This window comes from Rhinoderma darwinii, chromosome 4, assembly GCF_050947455.1.
Source record: "Rhinoderma darwinii isolate aRhiDar2 chromosome 4, aRhiDar2.hap1, whole genome shotgun sequence".
Lineage (NCBI taxonomy): Eukaryota > Metazoa > Chordata > Amphibia > Anura > Rhinodermatidae > Rhinoderma > Rhinoderma darwinii.
Window position 1 is genome coordinate 360,053,145 of NC_134690.1, and position 21,217 is coordinate 360,074,361.

At 43.3% G+C, this 21,217-nt stretch overlaps 1 protein-coding gene across 3 annotated transcripts in view; it reads left to right on the plus strand.

The window, feature by feature from the left end:
* Window positions 1-21,217, plus strand: part of EML6 (EMAP like 6) — a 199,109-nt gene that overhangs the window by 43,293 nt on the left and 134,599 nt on the right. For all 3 annotated transcript variants that reach the window (XM_075863018.1, XM_075863019.1, XM_075863020.1), the window contains exons 7-9: window positions 9,359-9,560; window positions 10,506-10,643; window positions 14,078-14,334. In XM_075863018.1, the coding sequence (XP_075719133.1) occupies window positions 9,359-9,560; window positions 10,506-10,643; window positions 14,078-14,334 (597 nt within the window). The remainder of the gene's footprint in view (window positions 1-9,358; window positions 9,561-10,505; window positions 10,644-14,077; window positions 14,335-21,217) is intronic.

A 21,217-nucleotide genomic window follows, 5' to 3' on the forward strand; every position in this document is an offset into this window, starting at 1 on the left:
AGATCAATAAGAAAGGATTCTCCATAATTGTTGTTTTATGGGGAATACAAGCATTTACTAAAAGAGACATGTCAGGAGTGGTGACAGGTCCTCTTTCAAGGGGTTGTACAGGATTAGAAACACATGGCTGCTTTCTTTAAAAAAAAATAGTGCCACACCTGCCCACAGGTTTTGTGTGGTATTGCAACTCAGCATTATTCATTTCAATGGAGCTAAGCTCCAATACCAGATGCAACCAATGGACAGGTGTGGCGCTGTTTCTGAAAGAAAGCAGCCATGTTATTCTAATCTTGTACAATCCCTTTAAGCATGTATCACTAGCTAATAATACCAATTACTAATATGCTCAACCACTTCAATGTGTCATCATTATGTATCCACATGTAAAACCTTAAAGGGGTTTTCCATCTAAAGACATTTATGACAGATCCACACGCCATAAATGTGTGGTAACTTGGGTCCCTGTTGCTAGAATAGGGGACCCGTGTTTCACCCACAAATATGAGAGCAGAGGAGAATAACTATCTGCACATATACATGGCTCTCTTTAATTAAGTCAATGGGTCTCAGGGAAACAGCTGAGCGTCATCCACATTGCAAATCAACTCCCTTCAAATGTGAGGGGCCTGTGGCGCTCCTAAGGACAGTCCATCAATGTTAAAATTTGGAAAACATAAAATAGAATTGTTAGCAATAAAAATTTAATTCACGACACACAATTGTATAGTTACTGAAAACATTCCTTGCCTGTATCTAATAGAAATAGGAGATTCAACTTTAAAATGTCCTCACACCTATGCTAGTAATGCGGCTACTGGTAAATGCTAGTGATTACCACCATTTTGAATAAATTAAGTGACTTTGATGGTGAAATAGATCTGTCCAGAGGATCTTGCTGACAGTTTCAGTACCATGTGAACACAATTCCATGAGACCATCTGCCTTTCTGAGAGTTTATAGCGTCGGCTGCGGTCTCAAGAGATTTCTGCATATCCCCATATCCATCACTGGAGAGTGTAGTTATTTATATAGAAAATATTACAACTTCTGAGTTAAGAATACTGTGGTTAGACCTTTTAATTTTGAATGCATAAATGATCCATAGCGCATTTTTTACCAAATAAGTACTTTTTAGGCCTCGTTCACATTTTCGTTTGGTATTTCCGACGCTCTGCTCCTTCACAGGAGCAAAGCAACGAAGATACTGGAAGCACCAGATCCGTCGCAGGACGGACACCATCGGCGCCAACGTTACCCATTAAAGTCAATAGGTTCTGTGATGGTGTCTGTCGTTTAACTGCTGCATTCTGCACTTTTTTCTCCGCCATTTTTGACTGAATCTGTGACGGAGGCCCCTACCCGAGCCTCCCACACAGATTGTGAATGAGGTTATGTAATCCAGGATAAAGTTGACATCCTATTTTATTATACAGTACATTATATATTTATATGTTATATTTTGTGCATTTGGCAGCCCCATCATAGAAAAACCCCATACTTCCTAATGATCAAAGAATCTGTCCTACAGTTTACAATTAACAAGCCCAGTCTTGCAATTATTATTCTTGTTACCATCTGTTAAGTGATAGAGCAGGTGGCTGGTTAAAAAATAACCCACTAAGAATGATGTATCTCTTTAGTGTTTGTGTAAATGTGTTCCATTGTTAATCTACAGTGCTGAAGATTACATCGGTTGTCATGCTTCAGGAAAATGACATAGCTCTGCCATGTGCATTATATTGTGTTTAATGGCCTATAGTATGACTTTTGACGGATTCTTTCATGCTACATACACACAATTTATATTATTCATTGCACCCAGTGGATAACCGCACATTGTATTAAAGCTTTTGAAGGAAATGCAATATTTTTTTGTATTTATGAGTCATGTGACCACCCCCCCCCCCATTCATCCCTCTAAGTTATAATCGGACAGGTGTATCCCTCAGCATAAATATCTAATAAATAAGCATTATTGCTCAAATCAATGAACTCTAAATACATGGCAGCAAAGATAAAACTTAGTTGTGCAAAATAAAATTGAAGGTCTTATTGTTAAACATGTTTGACATCGGCACTAGAATGGAATAGCGGGACCGTTGGGATAGTAGATCACAGGGAGTTATTACATAGTTGCACTTGATGGTTTGATGTATTTTCAGTCTCTTGATTATGCAGCAATGTACTTAAAAAAAAAGCAAAGAGCTTAAAAGGTTCTATATTTGTTTCCATTATTTATAAAATGCTGACGTCTTCCATTGAGGTTTACAAAAATTGTATTCACATCAGTCCATGGCCTGAGTAGGGCTCAAACTCTTATTTCATAGGAAGCCACGTGACCTACCAGTTAGGAGAGGAAACCTAGTAAATATAATTTAAATTGGTTATATAAGAGTAGAATTTTTTTTTTTTCATTTTTCTTTTCTAGAAACCGCACCATCTTATCCATGGGCTGTGTCTGGAATTACAGCTTGACCCTATTCACTCTCATACAACCCCTTTAATACAGCTCATACAACCAAATCTTGTAATGTTATAATTTGCACCTCAAACCCTCATGTTGGGGACCAGGACTGCAGAAGAGTGGTGAAGGAACACTATGTGATACCTTTGTGAACCATTTTAATATAATTTATAGCATGTTTTCAGTCCTTCTCTCTTTCACAACAAAGGTTTTCCAAGATACTAGAGGAACTTATAATTTGTTGGATATTTTGTTTCCTTATATCTATATCCTCACTTTTCCCCCTTGGTTGAACTTGATGAACATATTGTAAAGGATCTGCCAGACACAACTTCTGTGTCGACGCCCATAGGTAATCAGTCTGCACCTGCTTCTATGTCTGTGAGCTGACTCCATCTTCCACCACCCAGGATGGCAGGCTTAGGAGTGGGAGAGCCTATCACAGCCTGGCCAGACGGAGCTAGCTCCCGCCCTCTGTCTATTTATACCTGCCTTTCCTGTTCCTCCTTTGCTTGTGATTCTTCTCTGTTGGTTTCCTGGCCCTGCTGCAGCTTCTTGAACTACTGATCCTCTGCTTGTGTTTGACATTGGCTTTACTGACCACTCTTCTGCTCTGCGTTTTTGTACCTCGCTCATCTCCTGGTTTGACTCGACTCGTTCACTTCGCTTGTTGCTCACGGTGTCCCCGTGGGCAACTTCCCCATTTCCCTGGCTTCTTTGTACCCTTGTCTGTTTGTCTGTCGTGCACCTATTGAGTGTAGGGACCGTCACCCAGTTGTACCCCGTCGCCTAGGGCGGGTCGTTGCAAGTAGGCAGGGACTGAGTGCGGGTAGATTAGGGCTCACTTGTCTGTCTCCCTTCTCCGACATTACATAATCACAAGCCCATATACCTAGTCTACCCTGGTCCCTGACACTACTATGGACCCCCTTGAGACCCTGGCTCAGCAATTGCAGGGCCTCTCCCTACAGGTCCAGGCCCTGGCTCAGAGGGACAACCAGCCTGATGCTACCCTGGTAGTGCCCCTCACCTCACCTCTTGAACCCCACCTCAAGTTGCCTGACCGGTTCTCAGGGGACCGGAAGACTTTTTTCTCCTTTCGGGAGAGTTGTCGACTCTATTTTCGCTTAAAGCCCCACTCCTCTGGTTCTGAGAGCCAGCGGGTGGGTATAATTATGTCCCGGCTCCAGGACGGGCTCCAAGAATGGGCCTTCTCTTTGGCTCCTGACGCCCCTGAACTTTCATCCGTTGATTTTTTATTTTCTGCTCTCGGGCTCATTTATGACGAGACTGACAAGACTGCCTTTGCCGAGAGTCAGCTGGTGACCTTACGTCAGGGTAAGAGACCTGTTGAGGAGTATTGTTCTGACTTTAGGAAGTGGTGCGTAGCTTCTCGGTGGAATGACCCTGCCTTAAGGTGCCAGTTTAGATTGGGTCTGTCGAACGCCCTGAAAGACCTGCTAGTTAGCTATCCCTCTTCTGACTCCCTAGATCAGGTTATGGCTTTAGCGGTACGACTTGACCGACGTCTCAGGGAACGTCGACTTGAACGTGTTTGTGTTTTCTCCTCTGACTCCCCCATGATGCCTCCCGAGGTTCCGTTGCTTCGTTCTTCCATGGAAGACTCGGAGGTACCTATGCAACTCGGGGCCTCCGTGTCCCCCCAACAACGTAGAGAGTTCCGCAGGAAGAATGGTCTCTGCTTCTACTGTGAGGATGACAAGCATCAAGTGAACAACTGTCCTAGGCGTAAGAATAAGCAGCCGGAAGAACTTCCGCGTCTAAGTGACCATCGGGGAGGTCACTTGGGCGCACAGGTATTTCCCGTAAATATGAAATGTAATAAAATCTTGCTTCCCTTTCAGGTCTCTTTTGGTGGTAGGTCTGCTACCGGCAGTGCCTTCGTGGATTCAGGGTCTTCTGCTAATATCATGTCTGTGGAATTTGCTATGTCTCTAGCTATGCCATTGATTGATTTGCCTAAACCTGTCCCGGTAGTGGGTATCGACTCCACTCCTCTTGCTAATGGTTATTTTACACAGCATACCCGTGTTTTTGAACTCCTTGTTGGCTCCATGCATTTAGAACAGTGCTCTGTACTGGTGATGCAGGGATTATCGTCCGATTTGGTTTTAGGCCTTCCCTGGTTGCAGTTGCATAATCCCACTTTTGACTGGAATACTGGGGATCTTACCAAATGGGGTAATGAATGCATGACGTCATGTTTTTCTGTTAATTCTATTTCTCTCCCTGAGGAGTTGAACACTCTACCTGAGTTTGTTCAGGACTTTGCTGATGTTTTCCCTAAAGAGGCCTCCAAAGTGTTACCACCTCATAGAGAATACGATTGCGCAATTGATTTGGTACCAGGAGCTAAGCTCCCTAAGGGTAGGATATTTAATATCTCTTGTCCCGAACGTGAAGCCATGAGAGAGTATATCCAGGAATGCCTGGCCAAGGGTTACATTCGCCCCTCTACTTCTCCGGTAGGTGCTGGCTTCTTCTTCGTAGGGAAGAAGGATGGTGGTCTTAGGCCATGCATTGACTACCGAAACTTGAATAAGGTCACTATAAGGAACCAGTATCCCCTTCCTTTGAATCCTGATCTCTTCAATCAGGTTCAGGGGGCCCAATGGTTCTCTAAGTTTGATCTACGAGGGGCTTATAACCTTATCCGCATCAAAGAGGGGGATGAGTGGAAGACTGCGTTTAACACGCCCGAAGGTCATTTAGAATACCTCGTCATGCCCTTTGGGTTGTGTAATGCTCCCGCGGTCTTCCAGAATTTCATAAATGAGGTTTTAAGAGACTACCTGGGGGTATTTCTTGTAGTGTACCTTGATGACATACTTGTGTTTTCCAAGGACTGGTCCTCCCACATTGAGCATGTCAGGAAGGTACTCCAGGCCCTTCGGGAAAACAAACTGTTTGCTAAGACCGAAAAATGTGTGTTTGGGGTGCAGGAGATACCGTTTTTGGGTCAAATCCTCACTCCTTATGAGTTCCGCATGGACCCCGCCAAGGTCCAGGCTGTGGCGGAATGGGTCCAACCTGCCTCCCTGAAGGCGTTACAGTGCTTCCTGGGGTTCGCTAATTATTACAGGAGATTTATTGCTAACTTCTCGGTCATCGCCAAGCCTCTTACTGATCTCACTCGCAAAGGTGCTGATCTCCTCCACTGGCCTCCTGAGGCTGTCCAGGCTTTTGAGGCCCTTAAGAAGTGCTTTATCTCGGCCCCAGTGCTGGTTCAGCCCAACCAAATGGAGCCATTTATCGTGGAGGTTAACGCGTCCGAGGTGGGAGTGGGGGCTGTCTTGTCCCAGGGTACCAGGTCCCTCACCCATCTCCGCCCCTGTGCCTACTTCTCCAGGAAGTTTTCGCCCACTGAGCGTAACTATGATATTGGCAACCGCGAACTCTTAGCCATTAAATGGGCATTTGAAGAGTGGCGCCACTTCCTGGAGGGGGCTAGGCACCAGGTAACGGTCCTTACCGACCACAAGAATCTGGTTTTCCTAGAATCTGCCCGGAGGCTAAACCCGAAACAAGCTCGATGGGCGTTATTTTTTACCAGATTCAACTTTTTGGTCACCTATAGGGCTGGGTCTAAAAATATTAAGGCTGATGCACTGTCGCGTAGCTTCATGGCGAGCCCTCCTTCGGAGGAAGATCCTGCTTGTGTTTTGCCTCCAGGTATAATCATTTCCTCTATTGATTCTGATTTAGTCTCTGAAATTGCGGCTGATCAAGGTTCAGCTCCCGGGAACCTTTCTGAGAACAAGCTGTTTGTTCCCCTGCAATTCCAGCTAAGGGTACTTAGGGAAAATCATGACTCTGCACTATCTGGCCATCCAGGCATCCTGGGTACCAAGCACCTCATTGCCAGAAACTATTGGTGGCCTGGGTTGCTCAAAGACGTTAAGGCCTACGTCGCTGCTTGTGAAGTTTGTGCTAGGTCCAAGACTCCCAGGTCCCGACCAGCGGGCTTACTATGTTCTTTGCCCGTTCCCCAGAGACCTTGGACCCATATCTCCATGGATTTCATCACCGATTTGCCTCCATCTCAAGGCAAGTCGGTGGTGTAGGTTGTAGTAGACCGCTTCAGTAAGATGTGCCACTTTGTGCCCCTCAAGAAACTACCCTATGCTAAGACGTTAGCTACCTTCTTTGTCAAACACATCCTGCGTCTCCATGGGGTTCCTGTCAATTATGTTTCTGACAGAGGGGTACAATTTGTTTCATTGTTTTGGAGAGCCTTCTGTAAAAAGTTGGAGATTGATCTGTCCTTCTCCTCTGCCTTCCATCCTGAAACTAATGGCCAAACTGAGAGGACTAATCTGTCTCTAGAACAATATTTAAGGTGTTTTATCTCTGACTGTCAATATGATTGGGTCTCATTCATTCCCCTCGCCGAATTTTCCCTTAATAACCGGGTCAGTAACTCGTCAGGGGTCTCCCCCTTTTTCTGTAATTTTGGGTTTAATCCACGATTCTCCTCCGTTTCACCTGGTAGTTCCAACAATCCCGAGGTAGATGTCGTTCATCGGGAACTGTGCACAGTCTGGGCCCAGGTTCAGAAGAACCTTGAGGCGTCCCAGAGCATACAAAAGACTCAGGCAGATAGAAGACGTCATGCTAACCCCTTGTTTGTGGTCGGGGATCTGGTGTGGCTATCGTCAAAAAATTTGCGCCTTAAAGTTCCGTCCAAGAAGTTTGCTCCCCGCTTTATTGGGCCATACAAGGTCATTGAAGTCCTTAACCCTGTCTCTTTCCGACTGGAGTTGCCCCCGTCTTTTCGAGTACACGACGTGTTTCATGCCTCCCTCCTTAAACGCTTCTCCCCGTCCTTGGCTCACTCGAGGAAACCTCCGGTCCCTGTTCTCACCCCTGAGGGGGTAGAATTCGAGGTGGCCAAGATTGTGGACAGCAGGATGGTCCAAGGCTCCCTCCAGTACCTGGTCCATTGGAGGGGATACGGGTCTGAGGAGAGGACTTGGGTACCCGCCCGGGATGTTCACGCTGGGGTATTGCTCAGGAGGTTCCACCTTAATTTCCCCAATAAACCAGGTCCACCTAGAAAGGGTCCGGTGGCCCCTCATAAAAGGGGGGGTACTGTAAAGGATCTGCCAGACACAACTTCTGTGTCGACGCCCATAGGTAATCAGTCTGCACCTGCTTCTATGTCTGTGAGACTGACTCCATCTTCCACCACCCAGGATGGCAGGCTTAGGAGTGGGAGAGCCTATCACAGCCTGGCCAGACGGAGCTAGCTCCCGCCCTCTGTCTATTTATACCTGCCTTTCCTGTTCCTCCTTTGCTTGTGATTCTTCTCTGTTGGTTTCCTGGCCCTGCTGCAGCTTCTTGAACTACTGATCCTCTGCTTGTGTTTGACCTTGGCTTTACTGACCACTCTTCTGCTCTGCGTTTTTGTACCTCGCTCATCTCCTGGTTTGACTTGGCTCGTTCACTTCGCTTGTTGCTCACGGTGTCCCCGTGGGCAACTTCCCCATTTCCCTGGCTTCTTTGTACCCTTGTCTGTTTGTCTGTCGTGCACCTATTGAGTGTAGGGACTGTCGCCCAGTTGTACCCCGTCGCCTAGGGCGGGTCGTTGCAAGTAGGCAGGTACTGAGTGCGGGTAGATTAGGGCTCACTTGTCTGTCTCCCTACCCCGACATTACACATATGTCCTTTTTCAACCATGCTTACTATAGAGAGTGCATTCCATTCAACAATATTAAAGGGGTTGATTTTTACTTAGAAGGGTCCCCCAAATTTAAGCTGATCACACGATTTCCCACTACTGGGACCTCCAGTGATCAACTCTAATCTGTTTAGGAACTCGGCAGCAAGTATTCAATTCATCGTCACTGGAAGGGAAATTAAGTATTACATGATGTAGATTAAAATCTAGGAGCTGTCCATGTAATGCATGAGCCCGTCAGGTCCACCTAGAATGAGAGACGCTCTTTGTAGACACTCTCTGCTCTTGCTAAAAAATTAGGGAACCACTTTCAGGTGATTTTTGATAAAAATGTGAAACAAAAACACCAGGCTTAATGCATGCTGTTGTTGTTGTAGTAAGAAAAGGATAGTTGCTTAGGATTACATAATGTGCCATTACACTGTGCAGCATAGAAATTCATAATTCAGAAGAGCATTGCATTAAAACTATGACACCCCCTTTTTGTGCCTGCTTAACCTTATAACGTTGTCCTTAAGTGTAGGGCCACCTGGAGCATCAGCCAGATGGCCTAGACACAGCCGCTATGTAGCCGAAAACGCGCCAGAATACAATTTTACCACAAATTAGCATGATTTTCAAAGGGATTGGTAATGATTTTGAAGCTTTACAGCCGTTTTATTGTTAATGGCCACGTGGTTTTGTGGGTAAAACTGTAATTTAGCTGTGAAATTGTGTGACCCTTTACACTCAATGTAAATACGCACAAATTTGTGTAAAGGCTGCATGCTGGCGCAGTTTTGGCTGCATTGAGGAGTTGTCTTTGGCGCCCGGCGGCTGCTCCATGTGGCATTACCCTCAAAATCTGATCTTCCTTTCACTTGGTTAGTCCATCTGGCAAGTGGAGTAAGTTCATGACAAGTCAGCGTACCACGTATAATGATAGTATCAGCCTTGTCCTGAAAAGGTCATCAAGTAAAGGCAAAAAGCTTGGAATAAACAGTGGAATGAGCATATACGTGTTTACAGGAATGCAGAAGGTCTATACATTTATTGATTAAGTCATTAACATAAGAATTTGTTAAGCCTGGCCATGTTTTACTACTTGTTACAAATGATTATAAGGCCAGACGACGGTCTACTGACAGTGAAGGATTATTGCGCCAAAATTTCATTAGTTCCTAACTATTTTACTACCTTTTGTGTTTATACAGGACTCTCTATCAGGAGCGTGTGCTGGAAAGGAGACAGAATTCTAGCCGGGACTCAGGATAGTGAAATCTTTGAAGTGATGGTGCGGGAACGGGATAAGCCGATGTTGATAATGCAGGGACATTGTGAGGGAGAGCTCTGGGCACTTGCCATGCACCCGAAGAAGCCTTTAGCTGTTACCGGCAGTGATGATCGCTCTGTAAGGTATGCGAAAAAGTGATCAGATTAGGATATTTGGCTAACAGCTGTCCTATCACTACATAGAACTATGGCAGATCCATCTACTAATGTGATTTTCTTGGCATGTCTTCAGATGGCCATAGATGCGCTAATGTATCAATGAATAATTGATATGTGTATAGAGATTTATTGGACCTGCTCTGTTCACACATTGCCATTAAAAATCCAGCGTGTATTTCCGCAGCTAAAATCCGAGGCTTACCCTCGGATTTTTGCCACTAATGTTCTGCTAGTGTGGTTTTCAGTACAATATTAGTAGCATGCTTCTTATTTCTGCTACATGGTTGGTTGGTTTGTTTTTGCGCAAAAATTTTGCGCAGAACCGCATTCAAATGCACTGAATATGGATTCGACACATATTTTAACGTGGAAACCACGCCGAAATCTGTACTGAATCCAACACATTTAAAAGAGGTATTTTTGATTGCTAGATGTCATCTTAAATACTTTAAAGTCTACCATTCCAGAACATTCTTCCTGAGTGGGCCTAAACTGTTTTTAACTCACGAATTCTGTGAGAATCTGAGAAATAAATTGTGGCATGCTTCATTGCATTCCGTATAACGGAGATATTCTTCACTATTGCCTTTAGAGGAGAATTAGGTACCTTGTGGAGTTACCATACAGCAGCTCACGGTGTGTCTATAGGCTCCGTGTGCCGCCATACAAGGTCTGTGCCGTGTGCATAAGCCATGATTTGGAGCCAACTGATTTCCTTGTTTGATTGTTCACTTTTATGTTTTTATTTGTTTCAAGGGATAACATATCTAGCGTTTTAGATTTTATTTAAACTACAATTTACAGTTTTAATAGTAGGTCGATAAATTTATCTTTTTCGTTTCTGATCTATTTTATCTGCAAAACTAGTAAAACAAATGTCTCAACCATGATGGGACTTTTTGGCCCTAGGTTATGGAGTCTTGCAGATCACGCTTTGATAGCACGCTGTAATATGGAGGAAGCAGTGCGGAGCGTGGCCTTTAGTCCAGATGGATCTCAGCTTGCCCTTGGAATGAAGGATGGTTCATTCACTGTACTCAGGGTCAGGTAAGATATGTATATATGTAATTATTTATTTGCTTATAGGATGGCATATTTTGATTTTAGAAAAACTCTATACATATTATATATTATTGATTATCCTAGATGTGAGTAGCTAAAACTTCATTTTAAACGTCTTACCTTCAAAACTGTTAGGATTTATTAATACAGTAGGCATGTGATCAATGTAAGGGAATCTAGGCCTCAGAGTTAGACCCAAAAATTTAGATTGTAGTAAACAATTAGACCACACCATGAACCTTCTGGAATTTTTTTATCAGTCCAAAAATAAAAATTTTCATGGACAATAATATAGAACAACCCAAAAAGTGTTTGGCCCATAGAACATACCCTCATACATGTTTATATCATACACATAGGTCCCGAAACGGACGGTTATTCGTGGGCTAGGTGTCCTTAAATCCAGATTGCCACCTCCAAGTATTAAATAGAAACTCCGCACTTACATATATACACAAAAAAAGGAGTCATATACTATTACCGGTATTTAAAAAAGTAGAAAAAAAAAATCACAATTTTATTGAATAACAACACTAATTAAAATATTGCAATATTTTAATAAGTGTTATTCAATAAAATTGTGATTATTTTTTTCCACATTTTTAAATACTGGTAATAGTATATGACTTCTTTCTTTGTGTAAATACCTCATACATGTTTTTATGCATTTCAGCTGGGAAATATCTCACAAGTAAAGATTAAATAAAAGGAATACTGTACATTGGTTTTCTTGGGCGTGCGGTGGTTGGACCAGAAGTCAATGGAATATGGCCAAAATGTACAGACCTTACTTACATTGACTTCCTAGCCTGAGCCCTCTTAAGGTAGCCATAAAATAAATCTCAGCCGAACTCACCTATTTCCGCAAGAGCGGCGAATCATCTAATATGCATGGGAGCCTCCTGACTCTCCCCCGACAAGAGATGTATTTTAACATGCCCAATCCCTTTGTTCTCATGGGAAATAATCCGATGGCAGAAGGGTCTGGCAGCAGCCAGACTCCTCTCCCTGTTCAGAATACATGCACACTCGGTGAGCCAACTGCTATCTTATGGATATGGCCAGTCTTATACTTATTAGAGGGGTATTCCGGTTACAACAAGATACCCACTTTCCGTAGGGTAAGGGGTAACTTGCTGATCGGTGGGTGTCTGACAGCTCGGACCCCCACCGTTTACGAGAACGGGGAACCCAAAGTTGCCCGAACCTAAAGTTTGAACCGAGCGGCAGGTCGCTCATGTGCACTTCCACTCCATTGATTACCCTACGGATAGGGGCTAACTTGTTGTAACCGGAATACCCCTTTAAAGAGATTGTGCCATCAATAGAAATGGCAATATATTAACTCAATATACATTTTAGTGTAACTTTGTAAAGTATTATTATTTTTTAAAAAAATGGCAATTAACTGCTTGTACCCCCTGGTGTTCAAATGTATAGGTCTCTGCATGTCATTCTAGTAAAGCTCTGTTAAGGGGGTTTTAAACTGGGGGCGATTATCGGGCAGACAAGCGTTCATATAATTCTCGTTGCCGATAATTGCCCTGTGTAAACAGGGCAGCAATCAGCAGATGAACGAGCAAACGCTTGATCACCTGCTGTTCGCATTATTTAAAAAAAGGTAAATATTATCGTTGTCCACAGCACATCTCCCTGTAAATAGGGAGATGCGCTGCCAACATGTCAATAATGAATGGGGACGAGCAATCAGAGTAACGACTGCTGGTCCCCATCCATAGCTCGATGTCTCGCAGATCAACAAATATCGGCAGGTGTAAAAGGGCCTTTAGACGTGCAGCTTCTGCTCTTATCAGTGAAACAAACAGAAAGAAAGAAAGCCCAGCATGGGCAGTAAGGCTTCGTTCACATCTGCGCTAGGACTCCCGTTCCATCGGAGCTTTCCGTCGGAACGGAGCCCTGACAGACACAAACGGAAACCATAGGCTTCCGTTTCCATCACCATTGATTTCAATGGTGACGGATCCGGTGACAAAGGTTTCCGTTTGTCTCCGTTGTGTAAGGGTTCCGTCGTTTTGACGGAATCAATAGTGTAGTCGACGGAATAAAAATAAACTAGTGACAGATCCTCTTTAACCCTCACTGCTTGAAGTCTGTGTACACTGAGATGTAGAAGTAAGGGATATGTCTAGCCTTAAACATACGCCAGTTTCTTTAACTGTATTGTACTGTGCATGCACATCTGATATTCTGACAATCTTTAGAATGACGTGCAGAGACCTATACATTTTAACGCCAGGGGGTTCTATTACAAGCAGTCTACTTACTATTCTATTGACGTGGGACCCTGACACTATGTAATCATCTAGATCATCCATTGCTTCATTGTTCTGACTCCATTTAATACCTGCGAGGGTTTTTGTATCTCTTGTTTTTAATTTATGTCTATGTATTTTTATGGTACATCAATAAAGTATTTTTTTTATTTATTAATATAAAGGGAAGAGGGAAATGGGAGGAAACCTCCAGCTCACCAAACTGACACTCCTGTGTTCGTAATCGCCCGGGTCAGCCGCGACGGCACACGGCAGCAATTGTAGAAAAAAAATTAGAGACGATCCAGCGATTGTGATATCCAAAATAGGAAAAACTAGGTTTCCACTTTATTAAATGCAAGCTATCCAAGCTTGAAATAGAACACCAGGAGGAAAAGACAGGGTGGTGATATGCGGCAATAAATTAGCCTACGCGTTTCAGGCACTAGGCTGTGCCCTTAATCATGGCTATGTCGACATAGCCATGATTAAGGGCACAGCCTAGTGCCTGAAACGCATAGGCTAATAAAGTGGAAACCTAGTTTTTCCTATTTTGGATATCACAATCGCTGGATCGTCTCTAATTTTTTTTCTATTTTTTTTATTGTTTCAATACATGCTCGTGATCTCTTCTCGGTTGTTTTATTATACATATTCACTAGGACCATGTTACTGCATGGGGATGTCGCTTGGTTTTTCCATTTTTATTAATGGCACAACCCCATTAAATAGCTTGTTATTAGTATTATTTTCTACACTTCACCACAACGGATACCTGTATTCTGATCTGACAGCTACATGAAAATTAAGATTTCCTTTGTCTATACTGGACTATTATATGTCTTGGTCATAATGTTTTTTTTAGATTATTTTCTAACATTACTCCGTATATGTAACAATATAAAGAATAAATCCACCAAAACATTTCTTTAAATGTTTTTGCTGCAAAAGCAGTATTAAAATATAACCCATTAGAGTGGGTAAGTGAAGACAAAATTATTTGGTTATAAACCATTCTTCACTGTATTATATCACGTTGTGTAAACTATTAATTATGTATCATTGTTCTTATATTGTTATCTTGCTAATGGGGGAACATTACTGAAATGTCTTAATTGTCATTAAAAATGTATTTGATTGTTGCAGGGATATGACGGAAGTGGTTCACATTAAGGACAGGAAAGAAGTCATTCATGAAATGAAGTTTTCACCAGATGGTTCCTATCTTGCTGTGGGTTCTAATGATGGCCTTGTGGATGTGTATGCAGTTGCACAGCGATACAAAAAAATTGGGGAATGCAACAAGTCATCCAGTTTTATAACTCACCTTGATTGGTCTGTGGATAGCAAGTACCTGCAAACGAATGATGGAGCTGGAGAAAGATTGTTTTACAAGATGCCATGTGAGTATGAACGTTGTAGCCTCCATTTCATATACTTTTAGATGTTTTTACTATCTTTACTTACATGAAACCTAAGGCCCTGTTCACATGGCAGAATTTTTGCAGCGGATTCCGACGCAAAATTCCACCTCCCATCCGTTTCAATGGGAGTCTGACGGTTCTTTTTCCCGCTAGCTAATTTTTTTCAGCTGGCGGACTAAAGAAACGTCCTGCCTGAACAACCGATTGAAGTGAATGGGAGGAATCTTCCTACCTACAGCAGGAATAATTCGGTGGTGGATTTTGCGGCAGGACCTGCCAAGCAAAATCTACCGTATGAACAGACCTTAAGGCTATGTTCACACGGGGTATTTTGCCGAGTTTTTTGACGCGGAAACCGCGTCACAAAACTCGGCAGAAACGGCCCGAGAACGCCTCCCATTGATTTCAATGGGAGGCGTCGGCGTCTTTTTCCCGCGAGCAGTAAAACTGCCTCGCGGGAAAAAGAAGCGACATGCCCTATCTTCGGGCGCTTCCGCCTCCGACCTCCCATTGACTTCAATGGGAGGCAGGAGAAAGCGTATATCTCGCTGTTTTATGCCCGCGGCGCTCAATGGCCGCGGGCGAAAAACGGCGAGATAATTGCTGTTCACACTGAGTATTTTGGGGGAGGAATATCTGCCTCAAAATTCCGTTTGGAACTTTGAGGCAGATATTCCTCCCCCAAAATACTCTGTGTGAACATAGCCTTAAATGTCTATGTTTTATTTTCTTGAATGTCATGTAAAATATACTGGTCTAGTTACACAAACATAGTCAACAGGGTCACTGATGAAAACATAAGTTGTATCCACTTTCATGCTCGACAGTTTTATTGATTGTTACTGAAGACAGTCGTTTTGCGTTGGTTAAAATGATAGATAAGATGACTTAACAATAATGAATTATTCTGCTTATTTTAGCCTTAAAGAGGCTCTGTCACCAGATTTTGCAACCCCTATCTGCTATTGCAGCAGATAGGCGCTGCAATGTAGATTACAGTAACGTTTTTATTTTTTTTAAAACGAGCATTTTTGGCCAAGTTATGACCATTTTTGTATTTATGCAAATGAGGCTTGCAAAAGTACAACTGGGCGTGTTTACAGTAAAAGTACAACTGGGCGTGTATTATGTGCGTACATCGGGGCGTTTTTACTTCTTTTACTAGCTGGGCGTTAGGAATCGGAGTGTATGATGCTGACGAATCAGCATCATCCACTTCTGTTCGTTAACACCCAGCTTCTGGCAGTGCAGACACACAGCGTGTTCTCGAGAGATCACGCTGTGACGTCACTCACTTCCTGCCCCAGGTCCTGCATCGTGTCGGCCACATCGGCACCAGAGGCTACAGTTGATTCTGCAGCAGCATCAGCGTTTGCAGGTAAGAAGCTACATCGACTTACCTGCAAACGGCGATGCTGCTGCAGAATCAACTGTAGCCTCTGGTGCCGATGTGTCCTCGCTCGTCCGATACGATGCAGGACCTGGAGCAGGAAGTGAGTGACGACACAGCGTGATCTCTTGAGAACACGCTGTGTGTCTGCACTGCCAGAAGCTGGGCGTTCTGAAGAGAAGTGGATGATACTTCTCGTCAGAACGCCCAGCTAGTAAAAGAAGTAAAAACGCCCAGATGTACACACACATAATACACGCCCAGTTGGACTTTTACTTTAAACACGCCCAGTTGGACTTTAGCAAGCCTCATTTACATAAATACAAAAATGGTCATAACTTGGCCAAAAATGCTTGTTTTTTAAAAATAAAAACGTTACTGTAATCTACATTGCAGCGCCGATCTGCTGCAATAGCAGATAGGGGTTGCAAAATCTGGTGACAGAGCCTCTTTAAAGAGGCTCTGTCACCAGATTTTGCAGCCCCTATCTGCTATTGCAACAGATAGGCGCTGCAATGTAGATTACAGTAACGTTTTTATTTTTAAAAAACGAGCATTTTTGGCCAAGTTATGACCATTTTCGTATTTATGCAAATGAGGCTTGCAAAAGTACAACTGGGCGTGTTGAAAAGTAAAAGTACAACTGGGCGTGTATTATATGCGTACATCGGGGCGTGTTTACTACTTTTACTAGATGGGCGTTCTGATGAGAAGTATTATCCACTTCTCTTCAGAACGCCCAGCTTCTGGCAGTGCAGATCTGTGACGTCACTCACAGGTCCTGCATCGTGTCGGCACCAGAGGCTACAGTTGATTCTGCAGCAGCATCAGCATTTGCAGGTAAGTAGCTACATCGACTTACCTGCAAACGCCGATGCTGCTGCAGAATCATCTGTAGCCTCTGGTGCCGACACGATGCAGGACCTGTGAGTGACGTCACAGCGTGATCTCTGGAGAACACGGCTGTGTCTGAACTGCCAGAAGCTGGGCGTTGTGAAGAGAAGTGGATGACACTTCTATACACAACGCCCAGCTAGTAAAAGTAGTAAACACGCCCCGATGTACGCACATAATACACGCCCAGTTGTACTTTTACTTTTCAACACGCCCAGTTGTACTTTTGCAAGCCTCATTTGCATAAATACGAAAATGGTCATAACTTGGCCAAAAATGCTCGTTTTTTAAAAATAAAAACGTTACTGTAATCTACATTGCAGCGGCGATCTGCTGCAATAGCAGATAGGGGTTGCAAAATCTGGTGACAGAGCCTCTTTAAGTGCAAAAGTGTTTTTTTCTGTCTCACCGCATTCCTAAAGATATTTATCGCTGTGTGAGATCTTGTTTTTTGCATTTTGAGATGTATGTTTTATAGCATAATTTTGCATTACATTTAACTTAGTGTTTCAATTATATTGTTTTGTTTTAATTTCAGCAAAATGCACGAAAAAAATCCGGCTTTTAAATAGTTTTTTTTTACACTGTTGACCAAACACTAAAAATTATTTATATATATATATATATATTTACAAATATATATATATATATATATATATATATATATATATATATATACATGGTCGAGTCACATTATTATGGGCACCTCCTACTTTTGACGTTGGCAGCGCGTAGACTATGAAGGAAGTGATGTGTCGTGGGCTGGCTTGGTGGGTATATAAGGTGTGCGATAGGCTGTCTGAACACCTATCACTCGTTGTTGCCATGGGTAAAAGGGGCGACTTATCAGGGTTGAAAAAGGGATGATTATTGGCTTTTGGGCCAAGGGTGGCAGTATTTTTCAAACAGCGCAGTTTGTGAACTGTTCGTGTGCTGCTGTGATTAAAGTGTATCGTGAGTGGACAAATGGCACCATTGGGAATAACCAACATGGAAACTGCGGAGCACCACGTGCCATTGATGTGAGAGGTGAACGTCGGCTACGAAGGTACGCAAGCAGTGGCGGATTAAGTAGACCACAGGCCCTGGGCTGTTCCACAAACTTGGGCCCCACTGACGCTTTGCCATGTCTACAGTAAACACCACCTTTTTGTGCGAGCATTGACAAATGGGTGTTACGATTCCCCTTGTCAAAGGGCTGTATCTCTACATATTGACAGTCTCCAACAATCGCTGACGATATCACACAGTTTAAGGACACATCCTCTTGACAATGGGAATGGTAAAACGCATTTGTCTATTAGTCCTGGGTACACAAAGACGTTATGTGGAATACAAGGATTTCCTACAACAGACATGTCAGGAGAGGGGACTGATCCTCTATAGATCCAGTGACTCACAAGTGACGTCTTCTCTGATGGGAGTCGTTCCCTTTTCTTCTCCATCTGACACAGACCGTTATTGCGACTTCTCCTGATGAGACATCTTTGCTCCTCACTTCTGCAGCCATTTCCAGCCTCTATAGAAACACACAAATTCAGACACCAAGGCCCAGGTCCATACAATAAAGGGGTTGTCCGGACACGGACTGTTTTTTTTATACTGATGACCTATCCATGTGCCTGGACAAACCCTTTTACTCAGACTAATAAATTCGGACCCCAGACTAGATCATAGAATACATACAGGACCCCAGACCTTCTAAACTATTGCAGTCCCCAGACCACAACCCCCTTAACAAATAGAGACCTTCGACCAGACCCCTAAATACAGACCCCAGACCTGTCCCCCTACACTAATAATGACCCCAGACCTGACTCCCTTAAGTAATACAGACCCCAGACCAGACCCCATAAACTAATACAGACCCGAGACCATACCCCTAAATACAGATCCCTAAATAAAGACCCCTAAACTAATACAGACCCCAGACCAGACCCCCTAAATACAGATCCCATAAACTAATACAGACCCCAGACCAAACCCCTAAATACAGACACCAGACCCCCTAAATACAGACCCCTTAAAATAATACAGACCCCTGACCAGACCCCCTAAATATACAGAACCCAAACCCCTTAAACTGATACAGACCCCAGACCAGACCCCCTAAATACAGACCCCAGACCACTTAAACTAATACAGACCCCCTAAATACAGACCCCAGACCCCTTAAACTAATACAGACACCAGAACCCCTAAATACAGACACCAATCCAGACCCCCTAAATATACAGATCTCAGACCAGGTCCCCTAAATCCAGACCCCAGAAACTAATACAGACTCTCTAAATACAGACCCCAGACACCTTAAACTAATACAGACCCCAGATCTCTTAAATCCAGACAACCCTAAATCCATTCATCGAACGGAGGGACATTGGCATGTCAGGTGAGAAACATCAGAGAACAAGCACCCTGCAACCATTGATGGAAAAACAAGCTGGTGGTGGCAGTGTTATGCCTGGGTCAGATGGAATCTTCCAGCAAGACAATGCGACATGTCACACGGCTATAAATGTCCGACAGTGGTTGGAAGAGCACGACCAAGACTTCCAAATACTTACCTGGCCCCCTAATTTGCCAGACTTGAACCCAATTGAGCATTTGTGGGACCACCTCGATCATCTTGTTCGCGCTATGGATCCTCCCCACGCACACACCAGCAAATGTGGGATGCACTGCAGTCAGCATGGCTCCAGATACCCGAGACAACCTACCAGCACCTTATTGAGTCACTCACAGCCCGTCTAGCTGCTGTCCGTGCTGCACACGGCGGTTACTCTGGATATTAGCTGGTGGTCATAATAATATGACTCCACTGTGTGTGTGTGTGTGTGTGTATATATATATATATATGTATATATATATATATATATATATATATATATGTATATATATATATATATATATACAGTAAAGGAAATAAGTATTTGATCCCTTGCTGATTTTGTAAGTTTGCCCACTGTCAAAGACATGGACGGTCTAGGATTTTTAGGCTAGGTTAATTTTACCAGTGAGAGATAGATTATATATATATATAAAAAAAATAAAAAATGAAAATCACATAGTCAAAATTATATATATTTATTTGCATTGTCACAGAGAAATAAGTATTTGATCCCTTTGGCAAACAAGACTTAATACTTGGTGGAAAAACCCTTGTTGGCAAGCACAGCAGTCAGACGTTTTTTGGAGTTGATGATGAGGTTTGCACACATGTTAGATGGAATTTTGGCCCACTCCTCTTTGCAGATCATCTGTAAATCATTAAGATTTCGAGGCTGTCGCTTGGCAACTCGGATCTTCAGCTTCCTCCATAAGTTTTCGATGGGATTAAGGTCTGGAGACTGGCTAGGCCACTCCATGACCTTAATGTGCTTCTTTTTGAGCCACTCCTTTGTTGCCTTGGCTGTATGTTTCGGGTCATTGTCGTGCTGGAAGACCCAGCCACGAGCCATTTTTAATGTCCTGGTGGAGGGAAGGAGGTTGTCACTCAGGATTTGACGGTACATGGCTCCATCCATTCTCCCATTGATGCGGTGAATGTAAATAAATAGGCTCCAAGCGCATTACAATTATAGGCTGGGTGAAGTGTGAGACACCAACTTCCCCCCATAATTAGCATATAGACTGCTCCATAACAATTAGAACCATACCGAAAAATTAGAGCTCGTAGTCAGAATATATATGAAAATATAATAATTTTATTGCACAAATATAACATACATTTAAAAAACCAACTAGGTTTTAGGACTCTAGTAATAACACTGCGGTATTTTAGAGCACAACAAGGAAAGTACTGAGTAAACAGAAATAATGGATCGACTACAAACCACACAGACTGCCTATCAAGAATATGTTAGATTTCTCAGCCACACTGGGTTCAAAACTGAAAAACCCTAATGTCCTCCACTAACCCCTATATGTAAACATCTAATGAAGGTGGGGGGGGAGGCAGAGGGAGCCATCAGTATCAATCATAGGCTGTCAAGCATGTAGTCTTACCCATTGTATGTAAGGAAAGTGTTTGCAGATCCATGTTGGCTCAATCACAGGGACCCCAACGCGCGTTTCGCCGCTGAGGAAGCATCTAATATTTGTGCAATAAAATTATTATATTTTCATATATATTCATATTCATATATATTCTGACTACGAGCTCTAATTTTTCGGTATGGTTCTAATTGATGCGGTGAAGTAGTCCTGTGCCCTTAGCAGAGAAACACCCCCAAAACATAGTGTTTCCACCTCCATGCTTGACAGTGGGGACGGTGTTCTTTGGGTCATAGGCAGCATTTCTCTTCCTCCAAACACGGCGAGTTGAGTTAATGCCAAAGAGCTCAATTTTAGTCTCATCTGACCACAGCACCTTCTCCCAATCACTCTCAGAATCATCCAGATGTTCATTTGCAAACTTCAGACGGGCCTGTACATGTGCCTTCTTGAGCAGGGGGACCTTGCGGGCACTGCAGGATTTTAATCCATTACGGCGTAATGTGTTACCAATGGTTTTCTTGGTGACTGTGGTCCCAGCTGCCTTGAGATCATTAACAAGTTCCCCCCGTGTAGTTTTCG